At 41.7% G+C, this 26925-nt stretch overlaps 1 protein-coding gene and 1 long non-coding RNA gene across 7 annotated transcripts; one reads left to right on the plus strand and one right to left on the minus strand.

Annotated features, from left to right (window-relative positions):
• The first annotated feature begins 858 nt into the window (after window positions 1–858).
• Window positions 859–4414, plus strand: LOC110529562 (uncharacterized). The gene is made up of 2 exons (XR_005052831.2): window positions 859–1006; window positions 1100–4414. It is a non-coding gene; the product is annotated as an uncharacterized LOC110529562 (long non-coding RNA).
• On the minus strand, window positions 2470–25527 carry LOC110529561 (tumor protein D53 homolog). 6 transcript variants are annotated; one of them, XM_021611845.3, is made up of 8 exons: window positions 24968–25527; window positions 14448–14563; window positions 13674–13822; window positions 6889–6990; window positions 5532–5546; window positions 4608–4646; window positions 4054–4114; window positions 2470–3375 (listed from the first exon to the last, which is right to left on the minus strand). In XM_021611845.3, exons 1-8 carry the CDS (start codon window positions 24984–24986, stop codon window positions 3247–3249), a joined length of 630 nt encoding a protein of 209 aa, XP_021467520.3. In that variant the 5' UTR covers window positions 24987–25527; the 3' UTR covers window positions 2470–3246. The 6 variants fall into 6 exon arrangements, with proteins under 6 accessions (XP_021467520.3, XP_021467519.3, XP_036840872.2 ...); XM_021611844.3 differs by having other exon boundaries at window positions 2470–3378; XM_036984977.2 differs by lacking the exon at window positions 4608–4646.
• Window positions 25528–26925: the final 1398 nt, after the last annotated feature.

A 26925-nucleotide genomic window follows, 5' to 3' on the forward strand; every position in this document is an offset into this window, starting at 1 on the left:
TTGTAAATACTTGGAGATTATGAACACACAATCAGTCATTTCCACAACATGTATCTGACTATCAAACAGATTCCTTTAGAAACTTTGTTTCTCATGCACTTTGTTTTCACACACTTTGGGAAACTACGTGAATAGGTCGGACGTCATAATGCCAAGTTAAAGGCATTTTTCGAATATAAGAGAGATTCCTGGTATAATGATTAGGAGACTAATTTCCTGGGCATTAGGCCAAACTTAATTTACCAGACAGCTTCAAAGGGAGTCCAATTGTAATGTGTATCATTTTGGGCGGCATTCTATTGCTCATAAAAATTCTATTGCTCATAAAAAACAAACATGTTATTATATATTTTATGTGTTAGAATTGAAATACAATTTCAAAGAAACAATCTGTACATACATTGTCAACTAGTTGGCTGCATTTAGACAGGCACGCGCAATTCTTTCTTCCACTAATTGGTATTTTCGGGCAATAACATCAGATCTTTTCCAGAGCTGATCTGATTATTCAAAATACCAATTTGTGAAGAAAAAAACACAGAATTGAGCTGGTTGTCTAAACACAGCCGTAGAGTAGTAGGCCTGAAACAACTGTTCTGACAGTGCTGAGCTTATGGTTTGTGCATTGCCTTGTTTATGATGCCATCTATTGGCTCTATTTGAGCGTTACACACATTTCTGGCCAGGCTTTTATTTACTACCAGTTCGCCTAAACACCAATGTCTGCCCACATAAACTCAGAGGACTTTAAAAACATGTTGAAATGTATTAAACTCATTGGGCAACTGAAAGTTTATTTTGTATTTTTTTTAAATAAGCTCCAGCTTAATTGAATCACTGCTCACACTCCTCCCACACTGTGTCCCCAGGAGTACGAGAGCCAGTCGAGCGCTGAGGCTAAACTTGTGAGAGTTTGACCCGCTAGAGAGGATTCTGCCGGCCCATGAGTACAAGGATCTGGAGGAGAAACCAGGCAGGCTACAATAATTATTTGATTTCACACAAGGTAGGTACTATCTCTCCTTTAACTTGGTAATGAGGGCTGATAATCGGTTCTATGGACTATGTTAAGGTGGTGTAAAATGTTTGTTTCTTTCAGTCTCTCCCTCCACGGGCCGATTCCACCACCCGGAGGTTGTCCGGTTTATGAAGAGTCTGAACGAAGAGAGCTGGCCACATGGAAGCTGGAGGTGATGGGTTGTCTAGATCAGAGACCAAGAAACCAAGAACAGGCTCCTCCTTGTGACTTCAACATTTTCACTGAATGATGCTACACTCAGCATGTGTCCATAATGTTGTGGTAGCCACTGTTCCTCACAGGAAAATGCAGGATTTCTGGTTCGGGAGCTGTGGAATAATGAAGCAAATGCTGGGCTATCGTTGAAAACAAAACGTGCGCCCTGTTTTACTCCTAAAGTGCTCATTTTATTCTACATAGAAATTGGGAAAGATTTTGAGTCATTTGTTTTTAATGAACGTTTCTGAATGTGCACATATTTCACCTGTATGATTCACGTGACGTATCAGAAGATGCACGTTTGTATTTCTTTTTAGTTCGTTTTACCTCTTAAACTGTGAGTCTTTAGTAAAACCACTGGTTATGAGTTCGAAAACATTTTTTTGGAATGAATTCGAATAGGCCTACTCGTTCCAATCAAATGCAAACACCTCGTGACATGTTCTCTAGAAAGGCATTAGCGTAAATGCTTGAGGAAATGGGAAGCTGTTTGTCAATTACAGCACATTTTAATACAATGTATGTCTGCTTGAGTGTTTTATTAGAGTAGTACCACATCATTTAACATATAGTATATATTTCAATGTAATACCATGTTTTAAGACACTGGACCTTTAGGTTGGTTTGCAGAAAAATATTTTATAATGATACTGCAGTAAACACAGTATATTCACATAGCAGTTTTTTCGGCAGTGTTTGATGTGGAACTGTGTTAGAACGGTCAAATCCACAGGCGACTCCTGGCATTATAACTACAGTGGACATGCATGGCGTCGCTTTAAGAGAGAACCCATGCAGCCTTGTTTACAAATTCAAACACGGGAATGTGAGATGTTATCTACAGTACATCTCAATTAGGTTGATAAAAGTCCTCTATTTTGTTTGAATGATTTTCAATTTGAGCGACTTTATTTCTATATAGCCTGCACTTTCTAATTCTGAAATTCAAACGCGAGTGGGACAGATTTGTCTTTGTGACACCACCAAAACACCAGTCTATGCGCGTGTCAGCTATCGCAGGTTAACACTTGGATCTGATTGAATCTAGGCCTAAAATCAGTAAATGTCTGAAAACATCTATCACCTGAATGTCTGATAAACGTCACAGTTATGTTAAACAATTTGAACAATAAACACAAGGAGATAATGTGCTAATTATGCAAATAGAAAGAAAAAAAACAGCTGTATGGTTCATTATTGTAGATGAGCAGTAATAACCAGAAATAAACACATTTAAAAATAAACGTTTAATCCCACAGGGTGTCAAAGCATCTACACTGCTTGACAGCTGTGATCGGTTGGAATAAAGGAGATATTAATATGATTCGAAAGGTGTGATTCAGTAGATTCCAGCACAAGGCCTTATCTTGGTCCCCATTAACAGTATTGGCCCACAAACCCAGCACATGCAATTTCAAGTATCAAATACAACTCCCTCCCCCCAATAGTGTTATATGACTGTCCACTCTTGGAAAGTAGGGGCTCTATTCGATGTGTATTGCTGAAGCCGTACAGATTGCACAATAGAAAAGGTACATTTCCGATTGAGCATTTACCGTGAATGCAGGAACATTGCCTTTAAAATGTATCACGCTATAACACTGGACTTCCACAATATGGATTGAATAGAGCCCTAATGATAATAACATTTTTAAAAAGTCAGTCATTTTAGTATTGGGAAGCAATGTGTCACTATTTTTTGTTTTTCAAATACACTTGATATAAACAAGACATTAATTTTAATACAAAAAGCTAATAGTTGTAATCATAGAAATATCAAGGACAGGAGTACTTTACAGTATCACAATCTTTCTTTTTGATGTTGTATGGAAACGCATATAAAGCTAAGTAGCAGGTAGATAATATACATTTGTGTTGGTACTGATGGGTCTTTGGGTAGATAGGCCTATGTCATGCACTCCGCATCAGGTAATGTGGCCTGTGGGCCAGTGAGGGGCAGTAGAGTGCTAATCCTGGTCTGGGGAGGTAGTTGAGTGGTTCAGACTGGTCTAGCAGGTCCTCTCATGATCACTGCTCTCGGACATGTTGTTGCTGGGGGTTTCTTGGGCACTGGCGTGAGCGGCTGAAGACAACACCTCCTCAAAACTCCCTCCGCCCCCTTGGCTTCCCACCTTGGTCTGCTCCAAAAACAAAAATGCAGAGGCACACACACAAAAGCAAACAAAAATGTTAAAACCAATAAGAATCTGTGAAATTTCTTTGGTGTTCTAACAACCCTTCTGATGACAACATTGGGCTCTAAATGCTCACATTCAAAGTGGAGCGATTGTTCTCCAGACAGTAGTGTTAAACTTCAATTAGTTGAGCTGTAAAAATAGACAGGATTTAAAAAAAAAAAAAGTTTATTTAACTAGGCAAGTCAGTTAAGAACAAATTCTTATTTACAATGCTGGTCTACACCGGCCAAACCTGGACCAATTGTGCGCCGCCCTATGGAATACCTAAACTAGAGGAAGTGAAGCTTTGAAAGAAAGGAGTCAACAAGAAAGACCCGAATACTGTTGAGACACATAATGTTTACTCACTTATGTTGACTTTACTTAGGCCGGGATTCAATCCGATTGTGCTTTGTTCGCAATGCACATTTTAAAGGCAACGTTCCCGCATTCGGAAGGGACACATTCTTAAAAAACGCTGCATATCTCAAATTGAAAAATGTCCTTTAAAAATGGGGCACTGTCCAAATCCGCAATCGTACTGAATCCCGGCCTAATTTACTTCAACATTACGTAAATAAATCTCTCATAGCTCTCAGTCATTGCTCTGACAGCAACATGTGTAATGTTTCACATTACCTTTATGTTGGAAACGGTGCATTCAACCTTCTCCTCAAAGGACTTGAAACTGGGCGAGTTCCTAATGGGATGATTAGTCAGATCAGTTTTCCACATTACTATAATTTTACTATACAACATGTATCTGAGTCACCATAAAGCAGAACTGCACAACGGTTGAAGCCAGCCACCATACTGTACCTTTACTGTTGTGTACAGTTTAACTAAAGCTGCCTGCACTTACAGTCCTCTATCAACACAACACTGTGAGAAGACCTGTATGCTCAGTATAATTGAAAGGTTGCTTTTTCTAGTGTTAGGATTTCTATGATTGCTGTATTTTCACACATTTATCTTTTAATAAACAGGTCAGATAAATACATTTCTAGCTATCTTGTCCTGATGACTGCTGCAGTAAATAGACCAAGATTACATTATACCTGTAAATTCTGAAACAATACCAATTCCCCTCATAATAATGCTTACAAACATTCAGCCTTAAGACAACAAGAATGACTGGGTGGCTAAGGATGGGGATCTAACGGAGTACTAACCCTATCACTACACACGATTACCTCATAGCAGGCATGCTCATTGAGTGGTGGATAGAGTAGCTGTCCCCAGAGAGCATGACCCAGATAAGAGAGGAGTTCAATCATTAACATGGATTTACAGAAAGCAGAAATCACAGAGCACACACACACTCTAGTCAGTACGGAAACTTTTCTATAATAGAGATTTACCCATCATCCGATTGCCCAAAAGAAACATACAGTTTTTAGATGTAAGTATTATAGAGGAATATAATAGCTTATAGTGTAATATGATATATGTTCTTAGACAGTGTTGGGAAAGCCAAGTATTGCCTACTTCACCCATATTTTAGCCGAAAAAGTAGTGTAGTTCCAGTAGTTACTTACACCGCTACATGGTAAAAAACATTTACTACTGAAAACACTATTTGAATTCAGTTAAACTACCACAAACCTACTGCAAAACATTTGTAGTTAAATGACTAGTTGAACTACATGTAGTTCCCTACTCAACAGTGTTCTTAGACGACTTAGTCATGCAGTATCATCTAAAGTGATGACTTATACATATTTATATGAGTAACAACTTCTAGAGAACTAGTAATGGTAATTGTACAAAATAAAAATAAAACGCAACTGTAACCATATTGGTCTACCCTCAAATAAAACATACTATGGTCAACAACACTAAGTCATGCATGCCTACTGGTCAGTTTGCTACAGATCTGAGGAGCTGGCGTATTCAGTATTATGTGACTGCACCGGAATTGTCTCAATCAAATCCTGGAAATGATCCCATTCAGTTGATAGTCATCGTCCTAATTACGCTCATATTTAAGTAAGTAAATGGCCACCATCTTAGTTGGTCTTTTGACTAGTTTCAGTGCAGTCATAGCAAAGACATACAGAATATCAGACTCCAAATCAGAAGTAGACTACTGAGATAACACAAACACAATATCTTACCCAAGTGAATTTGATCTTTTGATGCGTAGAAAGAGATGAAAACAAACATATTTCAAGACATTTGAATGACAGTATCAAGTGCCCCACTTATACTGTACATTGTGACTTAATTTCAGAAATACAGCAAAGAGTTGAATGAATCTTCTTTTCAAGAAAAGCCACATAAAGATCCAGTCCACACACACGTCAAACACACAGTTAACCAATCAATCATCCAAGCTATGGCAATGCCATACTGCATGCTGTACTGTAGGCCGACATTATGAAATAGAATGCAAATGTTTGGGTTGCAACTATTTAAATATAAATCTGCAGTCTGTAGTGCCGAGTAAAGCCAGCAGCAAGTATCACCACAGGCAACATACCTTGCTCTGTCTTGTACCTCCTAGCTAAATAATACTTTGAGCATATTTCAAACCCAATGCAAGTGGGCCAGGGCACTTTTTCATTTCACTGGGCAACATAGTGAAAATAATGTGTTGTACTGTATATGCAATTCACACGAAAAATCCACAGGAACTCATTTGCATGCACACACAAACACACACATACACACACACACACACACAAACTAGGGGGCATACCTTCTGAGATACATTAACTCAAGGCCAAACATGCTGGAATACATGAAAGAATGTCCATTCGTCTCTAGATTAATGTTAAACATGATTTCAAACAAAATTGGTTGATAAATACACTATTCCAAGTATTTTGTTACGTGCCATTATCATGCAATAATGACAACGATATTAAAAGAACAAAACAAAGACTGACACCTCGATAACACACACTACATGGACAGGTATGACAGTAAATCACAGTTTTCCTTTGTCATGACTCGTCTGAGTATTGCATTACCAGTGACAGCTGTCTATGATACGATAGCTCCCCAGTGGCAGAGTGTAGAGCCAGAATACTGGCCAGCCATGGAGCTCTATTGTGCCACCATGCCTTGTTAGAGCTCCAGTCCTTCAGGGCTGATCGTGGTCAGTCACTGCGGGCTAGCTCACAGCTCTCCCAGCCCTGATCACAGCTCTCCAAGCTCTGATCCAAACCCACCCCAGCCTGCATCCAATCTGGCCTGCAGAAAGCCGCTTACTCTGGGTTTACGCAATGCAAACATGTCCCCTGTAACAGATTGTCTGGGTCAACCCCAGCAACAGTGAGGATTGGGCACATGACAAGGCAGACTGGGTGCAGAGAAGCAGAGACGAGGGGGGAGCGTGGTCATTCTGACTGGAGGGCCCCTGTATTCTGTTTCAATAGCTGTAGGCTTAAAGATGTAGCATAAGGATTTAGTTGATAGGATACTCAATATTTTGATGTGTGGTTGCCATAGGCACCAGTGACACTGTACCTCATATCCCCAAACTTCCTGCTGATGGCTGTTCCCAGTGTGGTGAACGCTGCTGACGTTTTCTGACCTGCCGTGCTCAACGTCTCCGATGTCTTTTTGTACCTGGCCAAAAGAAAAGACGGTGATGATCAAAACAGAAAAAGAACAGGACAGCCACTCCTGTGCTCTTCCCATCCCTGTCCAGAACACTATTCACTACACACACACAGATTAGTTTCATAGTCAGAGTTGGAGCCAGGGTGTAACTGATTCTCCAGCACAGCATCATATCTATACAAATATGCCCGATGGGAATATCCTTTACCTGTGGACAGCAGATTTGATTCATTTTTATTCATTGCATATAGTATACATACAGTGCCTTTGGAAAGTATTCAGAATCTTGGACTTTTTCCACATTTTGTTACGATACAGCCTTATTCTAAAATGGATTAAATACAACATTTTCCACAGCAATCTACACACAATACGCCATAATGACAAAGTTAAAATAGGTTGTATTACATTTTAGCTAATAAAAAACAGAGACTCAAAATTGAGCTCAGGTGCATCCTGTTTCCATTGATCATCCTTGAGATGTTTCTACAACTTGATTGGAGACCACCTGTAGTAAATTCAATTGATTGGACATGATTTGGGATTCACACACCTATCTATCAGGTCCCACAGTTGACAGTGCATGTCAGCGCAAAAACCAAGCTGTGACGTTGAAGGAATTGTCCATAGAGCTCTGAGACAGGACTGTGTCCAAGCATAGATCTGGGGAAGGGTACCAAAACATTTCTGCAGTATTAAAGGTCCCCAAGAACACAATGGCCTCCATCATTCTTAAATGGAAAAAGTTAGGAACTACCAATTCCAAGCGTCAAGTTGGGAGGAAACCTGGCACCATCCCTACGGTGAAACATGGTGGTGGCAGCATTATGCTGTGGGGATGGGAGACTAGTCAGGATCGAGGCAAAGATTAACAGAGAAAAGTACAGAGAAATCATTGATGAAAACCTGCTCCAGAACACTCAGTACCTCAGACTGGGGGCGAAGGTTCACCTTCCAACGGGACACCGACCCTAAGCACAATGCCAAGACAACACATGAATGGCTTCGAGACATGTCTCTGAATGGCCTAGCCAGAGCCCGGACTTGAACCCCATCAAACATCTCTGGAGAGACCTGAAAATAGCGACATTCCCCATCCAACCTGCCAGAGCTTGAGAGGATCTGCAGAGAAGAATGGGAGAAACTCCAAATACAGGTGTGCCAAGCTTGTAGCTTCATACCCAAGAAGACTCAATGCTGTTATTGCTGCCCAAGGTGCTTCAACAAAGTACTGACTAAAGGGTCTGAATATTTGTATAAATGTGATATTTCAGGTAATAAATTAGCAAGAAAGGAAAAAACAATTGAATCAATTTTAGAATAAGGCTGTAACATAACAAATGTGGAAAAAGTCAAGGGGTCTGAATACTTTCCGAAGGCAATGCACCCTGAGCAAGGCATAGGTGAGAAAGACTTTTCCCTATTGATGCTGCAGAATCGATGGGACACACAGGAGAGCATCACTTTGATCATTTGTACAGCTTAAATACCACTGTTAGGGCTCTGGCCTATAAAGGGAAGCAATTGATTTTCCTCTTTGTTTTCTAGGTCTAACAGCCTGCTAGTCTGAAGCCAAACCTGGTCTCAGAGCATTTCGTATTTTTCTATATGTAAATTCCGAGACACTACATTTAGTTACGTTTCGTATGGTATGTAATCATTTGTGGATGTCCATCACCCAACTTTACATTATACACTACTCAAAAAAATAAAGGGAACACTAAAATAACACATCCTAGATCTGAATGAATGAAATATTCTTATTAAATACTTTTTTCTTTACATAGTTGGATGTGCTGACAACAAAATCACACAAAAATGATCAATGGAAATCAAATTTATCAACCCATGGAGGTCTGGATTTGGAGTCACACTCAAGATTAAAGTGGAAAACCACACTACAGGCTGATCCAACTTTGATGTAATGTCCTTAAAACAAGTCAAAATGAGGCTCAGTAGTGTGTGTGGCCTCCATGTGCCTGTATGACCTCCCTACAACGACTGGGCATGCTCCTGATGAAGTGGCGGATGGTCTCCTGAGGGATCTCCTCCCAGACCTGGACTAAAGCATCCGCCAACTCCTGGACAGTCTGTGGTGCAACGTGGCATTGGTGGATAGAGCGAGACATGATGTCCCAGATGTGCTCAATTTGATTCAGGTCTGGAGAACGGGCGGGCCAGTCCATAGCATCAATGCCTTCCTCTTGCAGGAACTGCTGACACACTCCAGCCACATGAGGTTTAGCATTGTCTTGCATTAGGAGGAACCCAGGGCCAACCACACCAGCATATGGTCTCACAAGGGGTCTGAGGATCTCATCTCGGTACCTAATGGCAGTCAGGCTACCTCTGGCGAGCACATGGAGGGCTGTGCGGCCCCCCAAAGAAATGCCACCCCACACCATGACTGACCCACCGCCAAACTGGTCATGCTGGAGGATGTTGCAGGCAGCAGGACGTTCTCCACGGCGTCTCCAGACTCTGTCACGTCTGTCACATGTGCTCAGTGTGAACTTGCTTTATCTGTGAAGAGCACAGGGCGCCAGTGGCGAATTTGCCAATCTTGGTGTTCTCTGGCAAATGCCAAACGTCCTGCACAGTGTTGGGCTGTAAGCACCTGTGGACGTCGGGCCCTCATACCACCCTCATGGAGTCTGTTTCTGACCGTTTGAGCAGACACATGCACATTTGTGGCCTGCTGGAGGTCATTTTGCAGGGCTCTGGCAGTGCTCCTCCTGCTTCTCCTTGCACAAAGGCAGAGGTAGCGGTCCTGCTGCTGGGTTGTTGCCCTCTTACGGCCTCCTCCACATCTCCTGATGTACTGGCCTGTCTCCTGGTAGCGCCTCCATGCTCTGGACACTACGCTGACAGACACAGCAAACCTTCTTGCCACAGCTCGCATTGATGTGCCATCCTGGATGAGCTGCACTACCTGAGCCACTTGTGTGGGTTGTAGACTCCGTCTCATGCTACCACTAGAGTGAAAGCACCGCCAGCATTCAAAAGTGACCAAAACATCAGCCAGGAAGCATAGGACCTGAGAAGTGGTCTGTGGTCATCACCTGTAGAACCACTCCTTTATTGGGGGTGTCTTGCTAATTGCCTATAATTTCCACCTGTTGTCTATTCCATTTGCACAACAGCATGTGAAATTTATTGTTAATCAGTGTTGCTTCCTAAGTGGACAGTTTGATTTCACAGAAGTGTGATTGACTTGGAGTTAAATTGTGTTGTTTAAGTGTTCCCTTTATTTTTTTGAGCAGTGTATGTTACGAATTTGCAAAACGTACATTATGTTATGAATTTGCAAAATGTACATTATGTTAGTACATTTTGCAAATTTATATGTTACAAATTTGCTAAAATGTATGACATGTTACGAATTCTAGCTAGGTGGCAACTTTAGCTAACTGGCTAACGTTAGCTAGGCTAGGGGTTAGCGGTTAAGTTTAGGTGTTAGGTTAAAGGGTTAGAGTTAGGGAAAGGATTAGCTAAAGGGATTAGGGGAAGGGTTAATGTTAGGGAAGGGTTAGCCAACATGCTAAGTAGTTGCAAATTATCTCAAAAGTAGTAAGTAGTTGAAAAGTTGCTAATTAGCTAAAATTGTCCGTGATGAGATTCAAACTCGCAACCTTTGGGTTGCTAGACAGTCGAGTTATACGCCTACCCATTAACCGACCAACCACCCTTTCCCCAGGCACCGAAGACGTGGATGTCGATTAAGGCAGCCCCCCGCACCTCTCTGATTCAGAGGGGTTGGGTTAAATGTGGAAGATACATTTCAGTTGAATGCATTAGGTATCCCCCCCTTTCCCTTACTTTTATTTTTGCCATAAGTAACCATATGTCTTATATAACCATACCAAAAGTAACATATCATACTAATTTGAGTGTCCCGGATTTACTATGTTACGTCTATTCTATGAGACCAGGATGTGCTGCCTGCCTGGCTTCCAACCTCTCAGAGCCCCAGGCCCTAGAGCCTGATTACCGCTCAGTGCATTAGACACAGACTGCATGGAAATCTGAGGTCCGCATCTGGCCGTCACAGACACACCTATGCCTGCTAACGGTTCCATCTGAAAAGGATCACTACGCCTCCATAAGAATATCATGTTCATGTTGCTGTCCGAATAGTCTCTTGCATTTATCTCAACTCGCACATTACTTGTCCTTGCTTCCAGCCTAAAATTTAGTTTGGTACAGCGGGGGTTAATATATGCCTGGCAGTCTGTCTGTCCGACCTCGGAAACAACAAAGTTTCCCTTTTGAGTTTCGATCTCTGTAGTATCATAGAGTGAATGGTGTCCAGACTTACAGTCCATGGTCTGCATCTGACCCATGGATTGTGCAATGTGCTTTTATAACACAGGAGGTTGGTGGCACCTTAAATGGGGAGGACGGGCTCATAGTAATGGCTGGAATGGAATGAAACCGAACTCAAACACATGGTTTCCATGTAGACGAGACAACTTTTCTGAGCCAGTCGAAATCATGCACCAACCCCATTATCCATTTAAATGCCAATCGAAAAAAGTTTAAAAAACGAAAATGCAGCTAGTGTAGTGCCATTCCAGGTTCAATATTTGATGTGACTGAATTAGCTGAAGTTAGCTAGCAAGTGACAAGAAGTTAGAGGCTGCATAGCAACCATTTTCTTTAGAACAGACAAGCCTTTTGCATAGCAACTACACAAAAATAATTAAATGACTGGAGCAACATGACCAAGATTTTTGTCCGGACAATATCTTCTGGTGGAAGAATTAAATTGTATGAATGAACTCAAAATAACTGTTTAAATGAAAACATGTAATTCATTGTTATTGTAATACGATAGTAAGCGTTTTATAAAGCAATAATGCATGCGAAGCAGTGATATATCATGAATACGGTCACAGGTAAATGGGTTGACCAACAACACCATTCACCTGTGACTGTATTAATGATACAGCACTGCCTCGTGCCTTATTGCTTAATTAAACTGTTGCATTGTTGAATACTAATTTCTGATTGGCTTGAAGAGCATTCTAGAGCGTCCATTATTTCCCTATAGCGCACGGCATATCAGCACGGTAGAATTCAATGGCTCTAGTTAATTCTTACATGTTCTATGTTTTAGCTGCTTTTGAAAGCAAAAGTTAAATTGAAAACATTATTGGCATTGTGGAATTCGATTTTCATAATAGCAAGCTAGGACTGATGGTTTGGTTAGCTAAACTAGCAAGTCTGTTTGGTTACCCGGGTAACTACTGTAGCTATCTAGTAAACAACGGACGCCAACAACAAACCACACTGACAATAGATACAGCTCAGGCGTTGATGGAGTTGTTTACCTCCTTCACACTTGTCCCTGTTTTGCGTTGGTTTTGAGACTGGAGATTAAGGAGATATGTTGTGGCATTTACACAGTGGAGGCCCCCTAATCTCCTTTCCTCTCCCGTCCAGCCAACGATCCCTCAGCACCACCGGATCTGCTTGGCCCTGGTTACTTGCGGTTCCCCCTCACCATGGTAACAGTGATTTGAGAGGGGCACTGCTCATTTGCGCACCTAGTTAAAGTGTGACTCTGGTAACTGAATAACCAGGGAGACAGGAAATGTAGGCCGACTGTATGGCTGTTCACACAAAATGGCTATAAATATAGAACTGACCTACACTGAGTGAACACTTGGTCTTTCCATGATATAGACTAACCAGGTGAAAGCTATGATCCCTTATTGATGTCATCTGTTAAATCGACTTCAATCTGTGTAGATGAAGGGAAGGAGACAGGTTAAATATGGATTTTCAAGCCTTGAGACAGTTGTGACATGTATTGTGTATGTCTGCCATTCAGAGGGTGAATGGGTAAGACAAAATATTTAAGTGTCTTTGAATGGGTTATGTTAGTAGGTGCCAGGCGCACCGGTTTGAGTGTGTCAAGAACTGCAACGCTGCTGGGTTTTCCCCAGAATGGTCCACCACCCAAAGGACATTCAGCCAACTTGACACATCTGTGGGAAGCATTTGAGTCAACATGCGCCAGCATCCCTGTGGAACACTTTCAACACCTTGTAGAGTCTATGCCCCGACGAATGGAGGCTGTTCTGAGGGCAAAAGAGCGTGCAACGCAATATTAGGAAGGTGTTCCTAATGTTTTATTCCGCTCAGTGTATATGAGCTCTACAAAACAAATCAGCGGTCCACTTAACATATCTTTCAGGGTTTGTCCTGCACACATTGTTTTGATGTTGATCAGTGTCTCAGAGAGAGCCTAAAGCTGCTGTTTGTTTTCACTGGCTGCTCCCGTGAGAAGATGTGTCCTGGGCCAGGCAGCACTGTGCTGCTGTAGATGTAACAGCACTAATAGGCTGCTTGCTCCCTGTCAATGTCTGCCTCACTGAGCCTGAACAGACCCAGATCCATACATACATCACTCTGTGATGCCCATAAAGGCAATCTCTGGTGTCAGGAGCAAAACACCTTAAGGGCCCGAGTGCCATTTTCCTATTTTCTTCTCCAAATGCTAAGCTTATGCACTTACTCTGAGACAGTCTTTAAATGGCAACAATAAATGGCAACTGTAGGAGTCTAATTTAGACCCCCCCCCCCTCCCCATCCCTCTGGCTCCATGCACATTGGAATGTATTGTAACAACATATTTGACACATAAAGCATAATACACACACTGAAATATGTTGGGTACTTACGCAGTGGAAGTCTGCATGTCATACCAGCTCCTGTTGAAGTTCTGTTTTAACTCAATGAGTGGTGTTATACCCAGTTTGGCTTTGAGCTCTGAGTGGTGTTTCTCTTTGGAGGCCAACACTTGCCTCAGGGTGGAGATGTCTTCCTCTAACTAGAGGGATAAACAAAGAAAAAACAGAGAAAAAAGAGAATTAGCGAAATGAAGTAAGAGAGGGATACTAATTTCCCCTTGGGCTCAAGTATCCATATGTGACCTTGTTTGCTTTATAGAGCATTCATTTTGAATGCTCAAAAAGTGCAATATTTTTTGGGATGAAGCCTAATACCCTACATAGATGTTGGTTATAGAGCTGTAATAAACTGAGGGAACTGAAGTACAGAACAATGGCTCTCCCTTATAACACAGTACAGTGTATTTGGCCTGAGCCCAGTTGGCCTGAGGTCAACACCAGAGGAAACAACAGTGACTGGCAGTAACAACTGTAACCCAAATACCAATTATGCTGAATCATAATATGAAAAGAGTTCTGCCGATAGAGCTGCCAGGATTTACATAACTCATAATGCCCTCTACTTCCTGTCCTATTTTCCTGATAATATATCTCTCCCATTGTCCAACACTGTCTGCCCATGTGAGATAGGTGTACTAACCTTTTAGCAGACTTTTGCTTATTTGGATGGACAGAATGAAGGTAGAGATTTCTTGAATCCAACTCAACATACCAGGCTAAACATTGAAAAACAGATCAGTGAAAAGTGCTGATGAGAGGGACTACCTTTGTGAGTTCACTCAATATTTCCTCCCTCTCTTCATCAGTCAGAGTGTTGTTGAGGTCCACATCTGACACCATCTCTTCATCTACTTCAGTTACAGGCTCTGGGTCCAACAGACCTGGGGATAGATAAGGATGGAGGCTTAAAAACGAAACCAACTCGCCAAAGGTTAGGAAACTACAAATTTGCATATGGTGGACATTAACAATCACATACAGAAGCATTTCAAGGTCCTGGAGTGGCCTAGCCAGTCTCCAGATCTCAATCTCATAGAAAATATTTGGAGGGAGTTGAAAGTCCGTGTTGCCCAGCAACAGCCCCAAAAGATCACTGCTCTAGAGGAGATCTGCATGGAGGAATGGGCCAAAATACCAGCAACAGTGTGTGAAAACCTTGTGAAGACTTACAGAAAACATTTGACCTCTGTCATTGTTATATACCCTTTGTTGGCAAAGTATTGAGACAAACTTTTGTTATTGACCAAATACTTATTTTCCACCATCATTTGCAAATTCATTTAAAATCCTACAAATGTGATTTTCTGGATTTTTTTCCTTCTCATTTTGTCTGTCATAGTTGAAGTGTACCTATGATGACAATTACAGGCCTCTTTCATCTTTAAGTGGGAGAACTTGCAAAATTGGTGGCTGACTAAATACTTTTCCCCCCACTGTATATAACGAGTGCTGACATGCAATTACACATAGACAAAAAAAACACATACCCACCCTCATCACACCCTGACCTGACCAAAATAATACATAAAACATAGAAAACTAAGGTCAGGGCGTGACATAGACATTATCTCCCATTTATTTTAGACTAGCATTTGGTTTTCAATATTGAAATTTGATCTCCAGCTGTCCCATAGTAATGAACGTGTCGTGAGTCAAGATGAGACAAGACAGGCAGTCAGCTTTTCTCAGCCAGTCGAAATCATGAATCAGCTGGCATCATTTTTATAGATATATACAAAGAAATGTCAATAGAAAACAGGTAAAACGAAATGCAGCTAGTTTGTAGTCTTCTATCTTCAGTTTGAAGTGATTGTGTTACCTGTGGTGTTGCCTAGCTCCTGCTCTGAACAAAAGTGTCTTGATGAAAGAGTACATTTTCTATGCCAGGCAAAATCGCGTATCATTAACTCATTGTTATGGATGCATCCAAAAAGTGATAATGCCATTGAAGCCGGTGTTGAGGATATATTAGCACAGTTTGCCGGCCTTATACGAACAGCAATATATCCTCCCAACACCAGTATCTCTGGCATTATCACTTAATTAACCGTCTTAGATGTTATTTCTTATCTAGTTCCACTAAAACTAAAAAAAAGGTCAATAGGTCTGAGTCTGAACAGTGTCTAATTAAATAGGAGCACAAATCTATTGTTTATTGCAATTGTTTCTGGAATCTAATAGTGATCTAATTACATGAGTAATATAAGTGTGTGTGTGTGTGTGTGTGTGTGCGTGCATGCATGCATCTGTGCGTTTACAGTCACAATATAAGCAAAACCAGACAAACAACTTAACACTTCCTGGTACGTGAAGCACTGAGTGTCTGGTCAATATCTGCAGCCCTGCTCTAAACGACTGACGCACAGACCGATGAAGTAATGGCCAAAGCCCTGACGTGGTGTTCCCTCTGCAGATTAGATCAGTCATTAATTGTCCCGACTACCAATAGTCTCTTATAACTGCATAAGAAGTACAGTAAAGAGACTGTGGCTGTACATTCTATACAAGCCTACAGTAATACACCTGACAATGTAAACTGAATAGAAATCCCAACCTACACTAATCCCAAGGTTGAAAAGCTCTGAGCCAGGACATAACTACGACATCTAAACTTAAGGGATGTTATTGAGCAGCGACAAGCTAGCTAGCGGATGTTTTTGTCCAGACATAGACGACAACTAACAAACATGCATCACGTCTTTGAGGCCTGGCTTCTCATTACATCTGCAGATGAATGGTGGCATGGCACAGAGCTCGTGATGCAGTTTGGCCACATAACCCAATAACAGAAAGGAAGGCTGTGCTGGGGAACGGAGTCCAATACTTTCTCATCAGAAGCCTTTGGAGCCGTTCCCTTTATTTGGAGCCTTTTCATGTAGCCTTCCACATTATGAACTGCAGCTCTCCTTGTGAATCACTCTACAGCTCTGTCATTTTGCCTTGCTTCAGTGCTTGTAATAGTCAATATATTTCAGACCACAATATAACCAAACTCAGCATTGTATGGTCATTCGATTTACCTCATTCGTTTTCTACTGACACTTTGCTCATCACAAATGGGAAAGGATTCAGTTTACTTTGAACAGCGGTTTCTATCTTTTCACTGTGAAAGGGTAGGCCCCGGTAGGGATATGTTGCTTAGCAACTTGCCACGTAGATGTGCAAACCTAATCATATTCATTGAATCATTTTGTTGTCATCAAGACATGTCAATCTGTCAACAATAGGCTCATTCAATTTAAATCTGACAATTTAGAGGTCTTGTGTTTGTGTTGCCAGTGTGAGGTTCTGCGTCCATTAGCATTGTTCCTGAGGCCCTGAATGAGGTCCCTGCTGTAGATACATTAACATTTTCTCATGTTCCTTAAATAATCAATATGGAAATAAATATGAAAGAGCACAAAAACAACAGGAAACCATGCAGCCAGAATGTCATTGGAGTCGATGGACTGACTTTCCTCTTGACTCCCTGGCAGCCTGTCATCTGAAAATCACATTGCTGTTTCACCACACAGCTCTAAACCTCACCCCATCCCTGCCTGTCTGATTTAACAGAGCACCACAGTCACTGCCAAAATTATTGGCACCCTTGATAGCGATGAACAAAGACTATAAAATAAATAATTAAAATACTCAGCTATATTGTATGAAGAAAAATTATAGTCTCTTATTCAAATACAATTACTCAGAGAAAGAGATTTTATCAAGTAATCATTTATTTTTCTACAAAAGAATGGTTGTCAAAATTATTGGCACCCTTGTTTTCAATACTTTGTGCACCCTCCCCTTGCTAGGACAACGGCACTGAGATTGGAAAACACATTTGAGGAATAGACCATTAGACCATTCCTCCATACAGAATCTTTCCAGATCCTTTGTGCTAAGTTGTTTAGAGATGCATCCTGGCAGCTAAATTGTTTAGAGATGCATCCTGGCAGCTAAAATGTTTAGAGATGCGTCCTGGCAGCTAAATTGTTTAGAGATGCATCCTGGCAGCTAAATTGTTTAGAGATGCATCCTGGCAGCTAAATTGTTTAGAGATGCATCCTGGCAGCTAAATTGTTTAGAGATGCGTCCTGGCAGCTAAATTGTTTAGAGATGCATCCTGGCAGCTAAATTGTTTAGAGATGCGTCCTGGCAGCTAAATTGTTTAGAGATGCGTCCTGGCAGCTAAATTGTTTAGAGATGCGTCCTGGCAGCTAAATTGTTTAGAGATGCGTCCTGGCAGCTAAATTGTTTAGAGATGCGTCCTGGCAGCTAAATTGTTTAGAGATGCGTCCTGGCAGCTAAATTGTTTAGAGATGCGTCCTGGCAGCTAAATTGTTTAGAGATGCGTCCTGGCAGCTAAATTGTTTAGAGATGCGTCCTGGCAGCTAAATTGTTTAGAGATGCGTCCTGGCAGCTAAATTGTTTAGAGATGCGTCCTGGCAGCTAAATTGTTTAGAGATGCGTCCTGGCAGCTAAATTGTTTAGAGATGCGTCCTGGCAGCTAAATTGTTTAGAGATGCGTCCTGGCAGCTAAATTGTTTAGAGATGCGTCCTGGCAGCTAAATTGTTTAGAGATGCGTCCTGGCAGCTAAATTGTTTAGAGATGCGTCCTGGCAGCTAAATTGTTTAGAGATGCGTCCTGGCAGCTAAATTGTTTAGAGATGCGTCCTGGCAGCTAAATTGTTTAGAGATGCGTCCTGGCAGCTAAATTGTTTAGAGATGCGTCCTGGCAGCTAAGTTGTTTAGAGATGCGTCCTGGCAGCTAAGTTGTTTAGAGATGGTCCTGGCAGCTAAGTTGTTTAGAGATGGTCCTGGCAGCTAAGTTGTTTAGAGATGGTCCTGGCAGCTAAAAAAAAAGAATAATCCATATAAAAAAGGAAAATGACAAAAAAATACTAGTTTCATAAGCATCCGTGGTCATAAATCATGACGTTACGTTGGACCCATTTGCATTGAACAGATGTTCTTTTATATTCTCAAACTAACAGCAGTGCCTATATGATGTCCTTCCATACAGGTGTGACATGCGTGAGTGATGCTTTTATGCAAATGTTGTTGATCAGTAGGGCAATATAGAAGGCAAACGGACTGTTTGTCATCTGTAGCACCATAGATGCCACAGATCAGCCAAAATCTACTTTTAAATATACTCAAGTATCAAAAGTAAAAGTATAAATAACTTCAAATTCCTTATATTAAGCAAATCAGATGGCACTATTGTCTTGTTTATTTATTTAAGGATAGCAAGGGGCACACGCCAACACAGACAATTTACAAACTAAGCATGTGTGTTTGGTGAGTCTGCCAGCTCAGAGGAAGAAGGGCCAGGGATGTTCTCCTGATAAGTGTGTGAATTGGAACATTTTCCTGTCCTGCTAAGCATTTAAAATGTAACGAGTACTTTTGGGTGTCAGGGAAATTGTATGGAGTAAAGTGTACATTATTTTTGGTAGCACTTTACTTAACCTATCATAATAACACGTTATGACATGGTTATAACCATGTCATATGTCACAACAGCTGACAACTTCTCATAACCTGTCATAATATGGTCATAACACTCATGTACCTGTTGTAACATATATTGCGTTATTTTATGACTGGTTATGACAATGTCAAAACCCACATTTATTCAAACATGTTTTTTCCCTGCAAAGAAGTTTCCTTTCATTTGAAAGTTTGTTTCTTAATTTCTTTATTTTTTGTAATGAATTATTTACAGTCATGTTTTTTTTCTCCGTCACATTTTAAATAACCTGTAGAAAATAAATGTTGGCAGCCATGAAGTGCTTTGAAAGGCTGGTCATGCCATCTTAACCCAATTTATCAAGAGAATTACCATTCAAATCAAATTACAGTGCATTCGGAAAGTATTCAGACCCCTTGACTATTTCCACATTTTGTTACGTTACAGTCTTGTTCTAAAATTTATTAAATCGATTTTTCCCTTTATCAATTTACACACAATACCCCATAATTACAAAAGCAAAAACTTTGTGCAAACTCTAAGCGGGCTGTCATGTGCCTTTTACTGAGGAGTGGTTTCCATCTGGCCACTCTACCATAAAGGCCTGATTGGTAGAGTACTGCAGAGATGGTTGTCCACAGAGGAACTCTGGAGCTCTGTCAGAGTGACCATTGGGTTCTTGGTCACCTCCCTGACCAAGGCCCTTCTTATCCGACTGCTCAGTTTGGTCGGGCGGCCAGCTCTAGGAAGAGTCTTGGTGGTCCAAAACTTCTTCCATTTAAGAATGATGGAGACCAATGTGTTCTTGGGGACCTTCAATGCTGCAGACATTTTTTGGTACCCTTCCCCAGATATGTGCCTCAACACAATCTTTGGAGCATTACAGACAATTCCTTCAACCTCATGGCTTTGTTTCTGCTCTGACATGCACTGTCAAATGTGGAACCTTATCTAGACAGGTGTGTGCCTTTCCAAATCCTGTCCATTCAATTGAATTTAGCACAGGTGGACTCCAATCAAGTCGTAGAAACATCTCAAGGATGATCAATGAAAACAGAATGCACCTGAGCTCAATTTCAAGTCTCATCCATTTTTTAAATGTTTTTATAAATTTGTGCAAATGTATAAAACCTGTTTTCGCATTGTCATTATGGGGTATTGTTTGTAGATTGATTTTTCATCAATGTAAGCAAATGTAGAGTAAGGCTGTATCGTAACAAAATGTGGAAAAAGTCAAGGGGTCTGAATATATTCCGATTTTTTCTATTTAACTTTATTTATTTTTCCTATTTAACTACATATCAACAAAGTCAAATGTATTGTTTTACTTTAAAAAATGTATGCATTAATGCATACATGGCTGTCTAATGATATTGTATATCGGCCTAAAATATTGGTTTCGGCCCTAAAAAAAATCCATATCGGTCGTTCTCTAGTCTGAGTGTGTCAAGAACTGCAACGCTGCTGGGTTTTTCACGTCCAACAGTTTCCCGTGTGTATCAAGAATGGTCCACCACACAAAGGACTTCAAGCCAACTTGACAACTTTGGAAAGCACTGGAGTCATCATGGGCAGCGTCCCTGTGGAACTCAAACAAACACACACACACACACCTTGCAGAGTACATGCCCGAACGAATTGAGGCTGTTCCGAGGGTAAAAGGGAATGCAAGTCAATATTAGGAAGGTCAGGTGTTCCTAATGTTTTGTACTCTGTGTGTAGGCCTAGACTACTTTGACCATTGACTATGGATATAACATGTTAATAACCAGAGTAAAAAATGCTGTATAACAAACATCTGAACATTTTTGACACATACATAGATTACATAGGTGTTTCATTGTTGGCCTGATGAAGTTGACGCTGGTTAGGCAATTCACGTACAGATACTTTTAGGCTGTATACGTACCGAGAGAATATTTAGACATTTTAATTAGCTCAAACATAACATGCTAGAGAACTTTAGTATTCCAAAAGTGAAATCTTGCTATCTACAGTTGAAGTTGGATGTTTACATAGACTTAGGTTGGAGTCATTAAAACTCGTTTTTCAACCACTCCACAAATTTCTTGTTGAACAATAGTTTTGGCAAGTCGGTTAGGACATGACACAAGTCATTTCCCCCATACGTTTCTCTTTACATAGTTGAATGTGCTGACAACAAAATCACACAAAAATGATCAATGGAAATCAAATTTATCAACCCATGGAGGTCTGGATTTGGAGCCACACTCAAAATTAAAGTGGAAAACCACACTACAGGCTGATCCAACTTTGATGTAATGTCCTTAAAACAAGTCAAAATAAGGCTCAGTATTGTGTGTGGCTTCCACGTGCCTGTATGACCTCCCTACAACGCCTGGGCATGCTCCTGATGAGGTGGCAGATAGTCTCCTGAGGGATGTCCTCCCAGACCTTGACTAAAGCATCTGCCAACTCCTGGACAGTCTGTGGTGCAACGTGGCGTTGGTGGATGGAGCGAGACATGATGTCCCAGATGTGCTCAATTGGATTCAGTTCTGGGGAACGGGCGGGCCAGTCCATAGCATCAATGCCTTCCTCTTGCAGGAACTGCTGACACACTCCAGCCACATGAGGTCTAGCATTGTCTTGCATTAGGAGGAACCCAGGGCCAGGCTACCTCTGGTGAGCACATGGAGGGCTGTTGAGAAGGAGATGGTCTCACAAGGGGTCTGAGGATCTCATCTCGGTACCTAATGGCAGTCAGGCTACCTCTGGTGAGCACATGGAGGTGTGCGGGCCCCCAAGGAAATGCCACCCCACACCATGACTGACCCACCGCCAAACCGGTCATGCTGGAGGATGTTGCAGGCAGCAGAACGTTCTCCACGGCGTCTCCAGACTCTGTTACATGTGCTCAGTGTGAACCTGCTTTCATCTGTGAAGAGCACAGGGCGCCAGTGGCGAATTTGCCAAACTTGGTGTTCTCTGGCAAATGCCAAACGTCCTGCACGGTGTTGGGCTGTAAGCACAACCCCCACCTGTGGACGTCGGGCCCTCATACCACCCTCATGGAGTCTGTTTCTGACCGTTTGAGCAGACACATGCACATTTGTGGCCTGCTGGAGGTCATTTTGCAGGGCTCTGGCAGTGCTCCTCCTGCTCCTCCTTGCACAAAGGCGGAGGTAGCGGTCCTGCTGCTGGGTTGTTGCCCTCCTCCACGTCTCTTGATGTACTGGCCTGTCTCCTGGTAGCGCCTCCATGCTCTGGATACTACGCTGACAGACACAGCAAACCTTCTTGCCACAGCTCGCATTGATGTGCCATCCTGGATGAGCTGCACTACCTGAGCCACTTGTGTGGGTTGTAGACTCCGTCTCATGCTACCACTAGAGTGAAAGCACCGCCAGCATTCAAAAGTGACCAAAACATCAGCCAGGAAGCATAGGAACTGAGAAGTGGTCTGTGGTCACCACATGCAGAACCACTCCTTTATTGGGGGTGTCTTGCTAATTGCCTATAATTTCCACCTGTTGTCTATTCCATTTGCACAACAGCATGTGAAATTTATTGTCAATCAGTGTTGCTTCCTAAGTGGACAGTTTTATTTCACAGAAGCGTGATTGACTTGGAGTTACATTGTGTTGTTTAAGTGTTCCCTTTATTTATTTGAGCAGTGTATATTTGGTTAAGGTGTATGTAAACTTCTGACTTCAACTGTATTTACATAATAGGGCAAGCAAGCATATCAAGAACACATAGGCCCATTTTCTGGTTTAATTGTGCAGAATCATCAAGACAGATCAGTGGATCTAAATCCAATTATTTATCACCACATGCTATTACAATTCACAGTAGCCAATACAACATATACAATTGATGTTGCACAGGTTTACTGTTCAACAGTGGGCCCATGATGACACACTCAAATTACTGTAACTACTGTAATACTACCAATAACCGGGAAGGAGGGACTGAACAAAGGCATGTCACCTTCAGGTTGCATCTCAAACCTGCTGGGCATAACCCACTCATCAGACTACAAGGTCTTACCCCATACCCCTGCACCATCACTCAGTACACTCGAGTACAGATCTGATGATGATGCATTTGATGTTCATAGGCCAATGAATGGGGTGCAAGACAAAAGAGTAGGTTACACACACACACACAGGCACACACACACACACACACACCCTATTGGTGTACAATGTAGGTTACAGTGTCCATTAAAGCAGGGGTCTTCAACGTTTTTGGCTCAGGAACCCGCTCCCAGGCAAACTGGCGACCCACGGACCCCCATCATACATTAACCCCCCCCAAAAATGTCACATCTTGTCAAGTAATCAATGCTTTGTACAGCAGTGATGAATGTATAAGGCCGAAAGGTATGCTCTTTGTTAACTTTCTTTGCACCTTGCACTGTCACCCTTTGTATTTTTTTGAGCATTCATTAAATTAAGTATATTATTTTTACATCTCGGCCTCCTTGGGTTATTCCTATTCATGGTTTGAGTGCTAGTCCTTTTAGAACTTACTTTATATATTTTTTTATCTTACGCACAGGCCACCTTTCTTTTTAGCCTGAGTGCAAACCCTCATACTGGCTTACAACATTTTAAAATGAATATGTGGTAAATAGTTTTTCATTATTTTGACCTCCTCACATTATAATTGGAAGAGGAAGTGTAAACTCTAATATAGCTTATTTTCTCTAAGAACAGCTGTTCAGCTGATTAAACAAAGGTTAGCTGTGGGTTGGCAAAATGAGAGTCCAAGTCAGTCAAGAAAGCTTACTAGCAGCCATTGGCACTTGACAAGCCTGGTAATCTATTCATGGGTGCTTTTTCTAAGCTTGTGTCAGATACTCCAGTGAGTGTAATTAGCTCCACTTAGTGTAATTTGCTCAATATTTGGAGTTGAGAATTAACATGGACATCATTAGAAATAAGATATTCTCTTTTCTACTGTACTGTAGGTATGTAGTCAAAAAAATAATATTCTGTTGTTGCTAGTGATTTCAATAAAAACATTGGGGGGGGGGACACTTTTCTTTCTTTATATATGTTTGCACACATCCTGCAGTACCTCCACGGACCGCGGACCTCCGGTTGAAAACCCTTGCATTACAGACTGACTGTAACTTGATAACCAGAGGTTGATAAAAACCAATGCCTGGACCTTGTTTGAACCAGAAAGTTGATTATAATATCCAGTATTCAACTGGTAACCTAATCTAGTGTGAACAAGATATGACAGCCATCTTGCTATTTGGAAGATCGGGCCAACTACAAAGAAACCCTCTCCAAACCAAATACCAATCACAAGGTTTCAATTATTTGGTCAGATGGTCATGTGGGGAGGGAAAATAGTGGCCTTGCCCTTGAGCCAGTCATATGGTTTGCAAAATGAATTTTAACCTAACAGAGGGACAGAGCAATATTACATCCACATGAACTTGATATTTTGTTACCATGTTGCAACATGATGTTGCACACCAGACAGAAATGGAAAAATTAACCACGTGCTCCATTAGGCAGGCTAGATGCGTCATGTGATAACTGGCTACTCTGTTGATAAAATGTGTCTTTTGAGGAAGAATTTGTTAAACGTTATGACGCACCTATCAAGACCATCATCCCATATACAAGGTCAACTGCTTATTACGGTTACTAATATATGCATTAAGGTTAACTAAGTCTATATCAAATATGAATACACTAACAATAGTTTTCGTTCATCTCTGATAATTGTAAGTAACAAACAATTGGCTAAATACTAGTTACCCAGTTGAATAAATGCAACAACAGAAATCCACTATGTGGAACATATTATTCTATAATTTTAGAGAGTTGGAATTCTCACTCACCCTGTTGTCTGGTCTCCATTCGAAACAATCTGAAGCAGTTGGCTACTTCAAGTAAATATAAATAGTTCTAGCAAACAACACTTTGGACGTAGCTATAGTAGCTTACTGCTGCGCTGTCACATGCCAGTCTTTACACGATTTCCTTCATTCTCAGTTATTACGCTACCGCCACCATGGGCGGAGCGTCCAACACGCACCAATGGTTGTGTACCCAATGACTCATAAAAAAAGGTTAGCGCTATCTGGACTCATTGGGACGTCCTTACCCTAAACCCTAACATTAACCCATACCCTTAGTTAACCCTAACCATTTAACCAGTGTAGAGCAGCTGGTAGCCTGGCGGTTAGCAACATTGAGCTAGTAAAAGAAAGGTCACTGGTTCAAATCGCCAAGCCGACTAGAATAAACTTCTGTCGATGTGTCGTTCAACGCACGTAACAATAATTGCTCCTGTAAATTGCTTTTTGATAACACTGTCTGCTAAAATGTAAAAATGTGTTAAACTTCAATTGGGTGACGTTAGAGTTGGGACGACCCAAGGATTGCATCCAACTAGACTGACTGCCCTTTATTCACAAAGGAATCTGAAACAAAGTTGTGATGCGCGTCATGCTTATCAATCCATGATCTAATACAGTCAGAAAATTGAGAAAATGTTATGAAATAACACATATGGAATCATGTAGTAACCAAAAAACTGTTAAACAAATAAATAAAATAAAAAAATATATATTATTTTAGGTGTGATGGTGTAGGGGTGCTCTGCTGGTGACACTCCACAAACACCTGACCTCAACCCAATTGAGATGGTTAAGGATGAGTTGGACAGCAGCGTGAAGGAAAAGAAGCCAACAAGTGTTCAGCATATGTGGGAACCCCTTTAAGACTATTGGAAAAGCATTCCAGATTAAGCTGGTTGAGAGAATGCCAAGAGTGTGCAAAGCTGTCATCAAGGCAAAGGGTAGCTACTTTGAAGAATCTTTGGTTACTACATGATTCCATATGTGTTATTTTATAGTCTTGATTTAGTCTTGATTTCATAGTCTTGATGGCTTCACTATTATTCTACAATGTAGAAAATAGAAAATGTTACGGTGCGTGAATGAGGACCCAAAAGCGAATTAACAAAACAGAGTATCTTTAATTACAAAACAAAACGTAGGCTCAGACGGACAGGCAGATTCCGACAGGACAGGACAAGGTTACAGGAACACGACGATGGTCTGGTTCAGGCATGAATGACACAAACAAACAAACAAGAATCCGACAAGGACAGGAGCAGAAACAGAGAGAGATATAGGGACCTAATCAGAGGGAAAAAGGGAACAGGTGGGGAACGGGGTGAATGGGTAGTTAGAGGAGACAAGGGACAGCTGGGGGAAAGCGGGGGAGAAAAGGTAACCTGACACGACCAGCAGAGGGAGACAGGGTGAAGGGAAAGGACAGAGACAAGACAACATGACAGTACATGACAGTACCCCCCCACTCACCGAGCGCCTCCTGGCGCACTCGAGGAGGAAACCTGGCGGCAACGGAGGAAATCCTCGATCAGCGCACGGTCCAGCACGTCTCGAGAGGGAACCCAACTCCTCTCCTCCGGACCGTACCCCTCCCAATCAACAAGGTACTGGTGACCACGGCCCCGAGGACGCATGTCCAAAATCCTGCGGACCCTGTAGATGGGTGCGCCCTCGACAAGGATGGGGGGGGGGGGGGGAAGACGAGCGGGGGCGCGAAGAACGGGCTTAACACAAGAGACATGGAAGACCGGGTGGACGCGACGAAGGTATCGCGGAAGAAGAAGTCGAACTGCGACAGGATTAATGACCCGAGAAATACGGAACGGACCAATGAACCGCGGGGTCAACTTGCGAGACGCCGTCTTAAGGGGAAGGTTCTGAGTGGAGAGCCAAACTCTCTGACCGCGACAATATCTAGGACTCTTAGTTCTACGCTT

This window comes from Oncorhynchus mykiss, chromosome 8 (genome assembly GCF_057628025.1).
Source record: "Oncorhynchus mykiss isolate SJ-2025 chromosome 8, ASM5762802v1, whole genome shotgun sequence".
In the NCBI taxonomy this organism is placed as follows: Eukaryota; Metazoa; Chordata; class Actinopteri; order Salmoniformes; family Salmonidae; genus Oncorhynchus; species Oncorhynchus mykiss.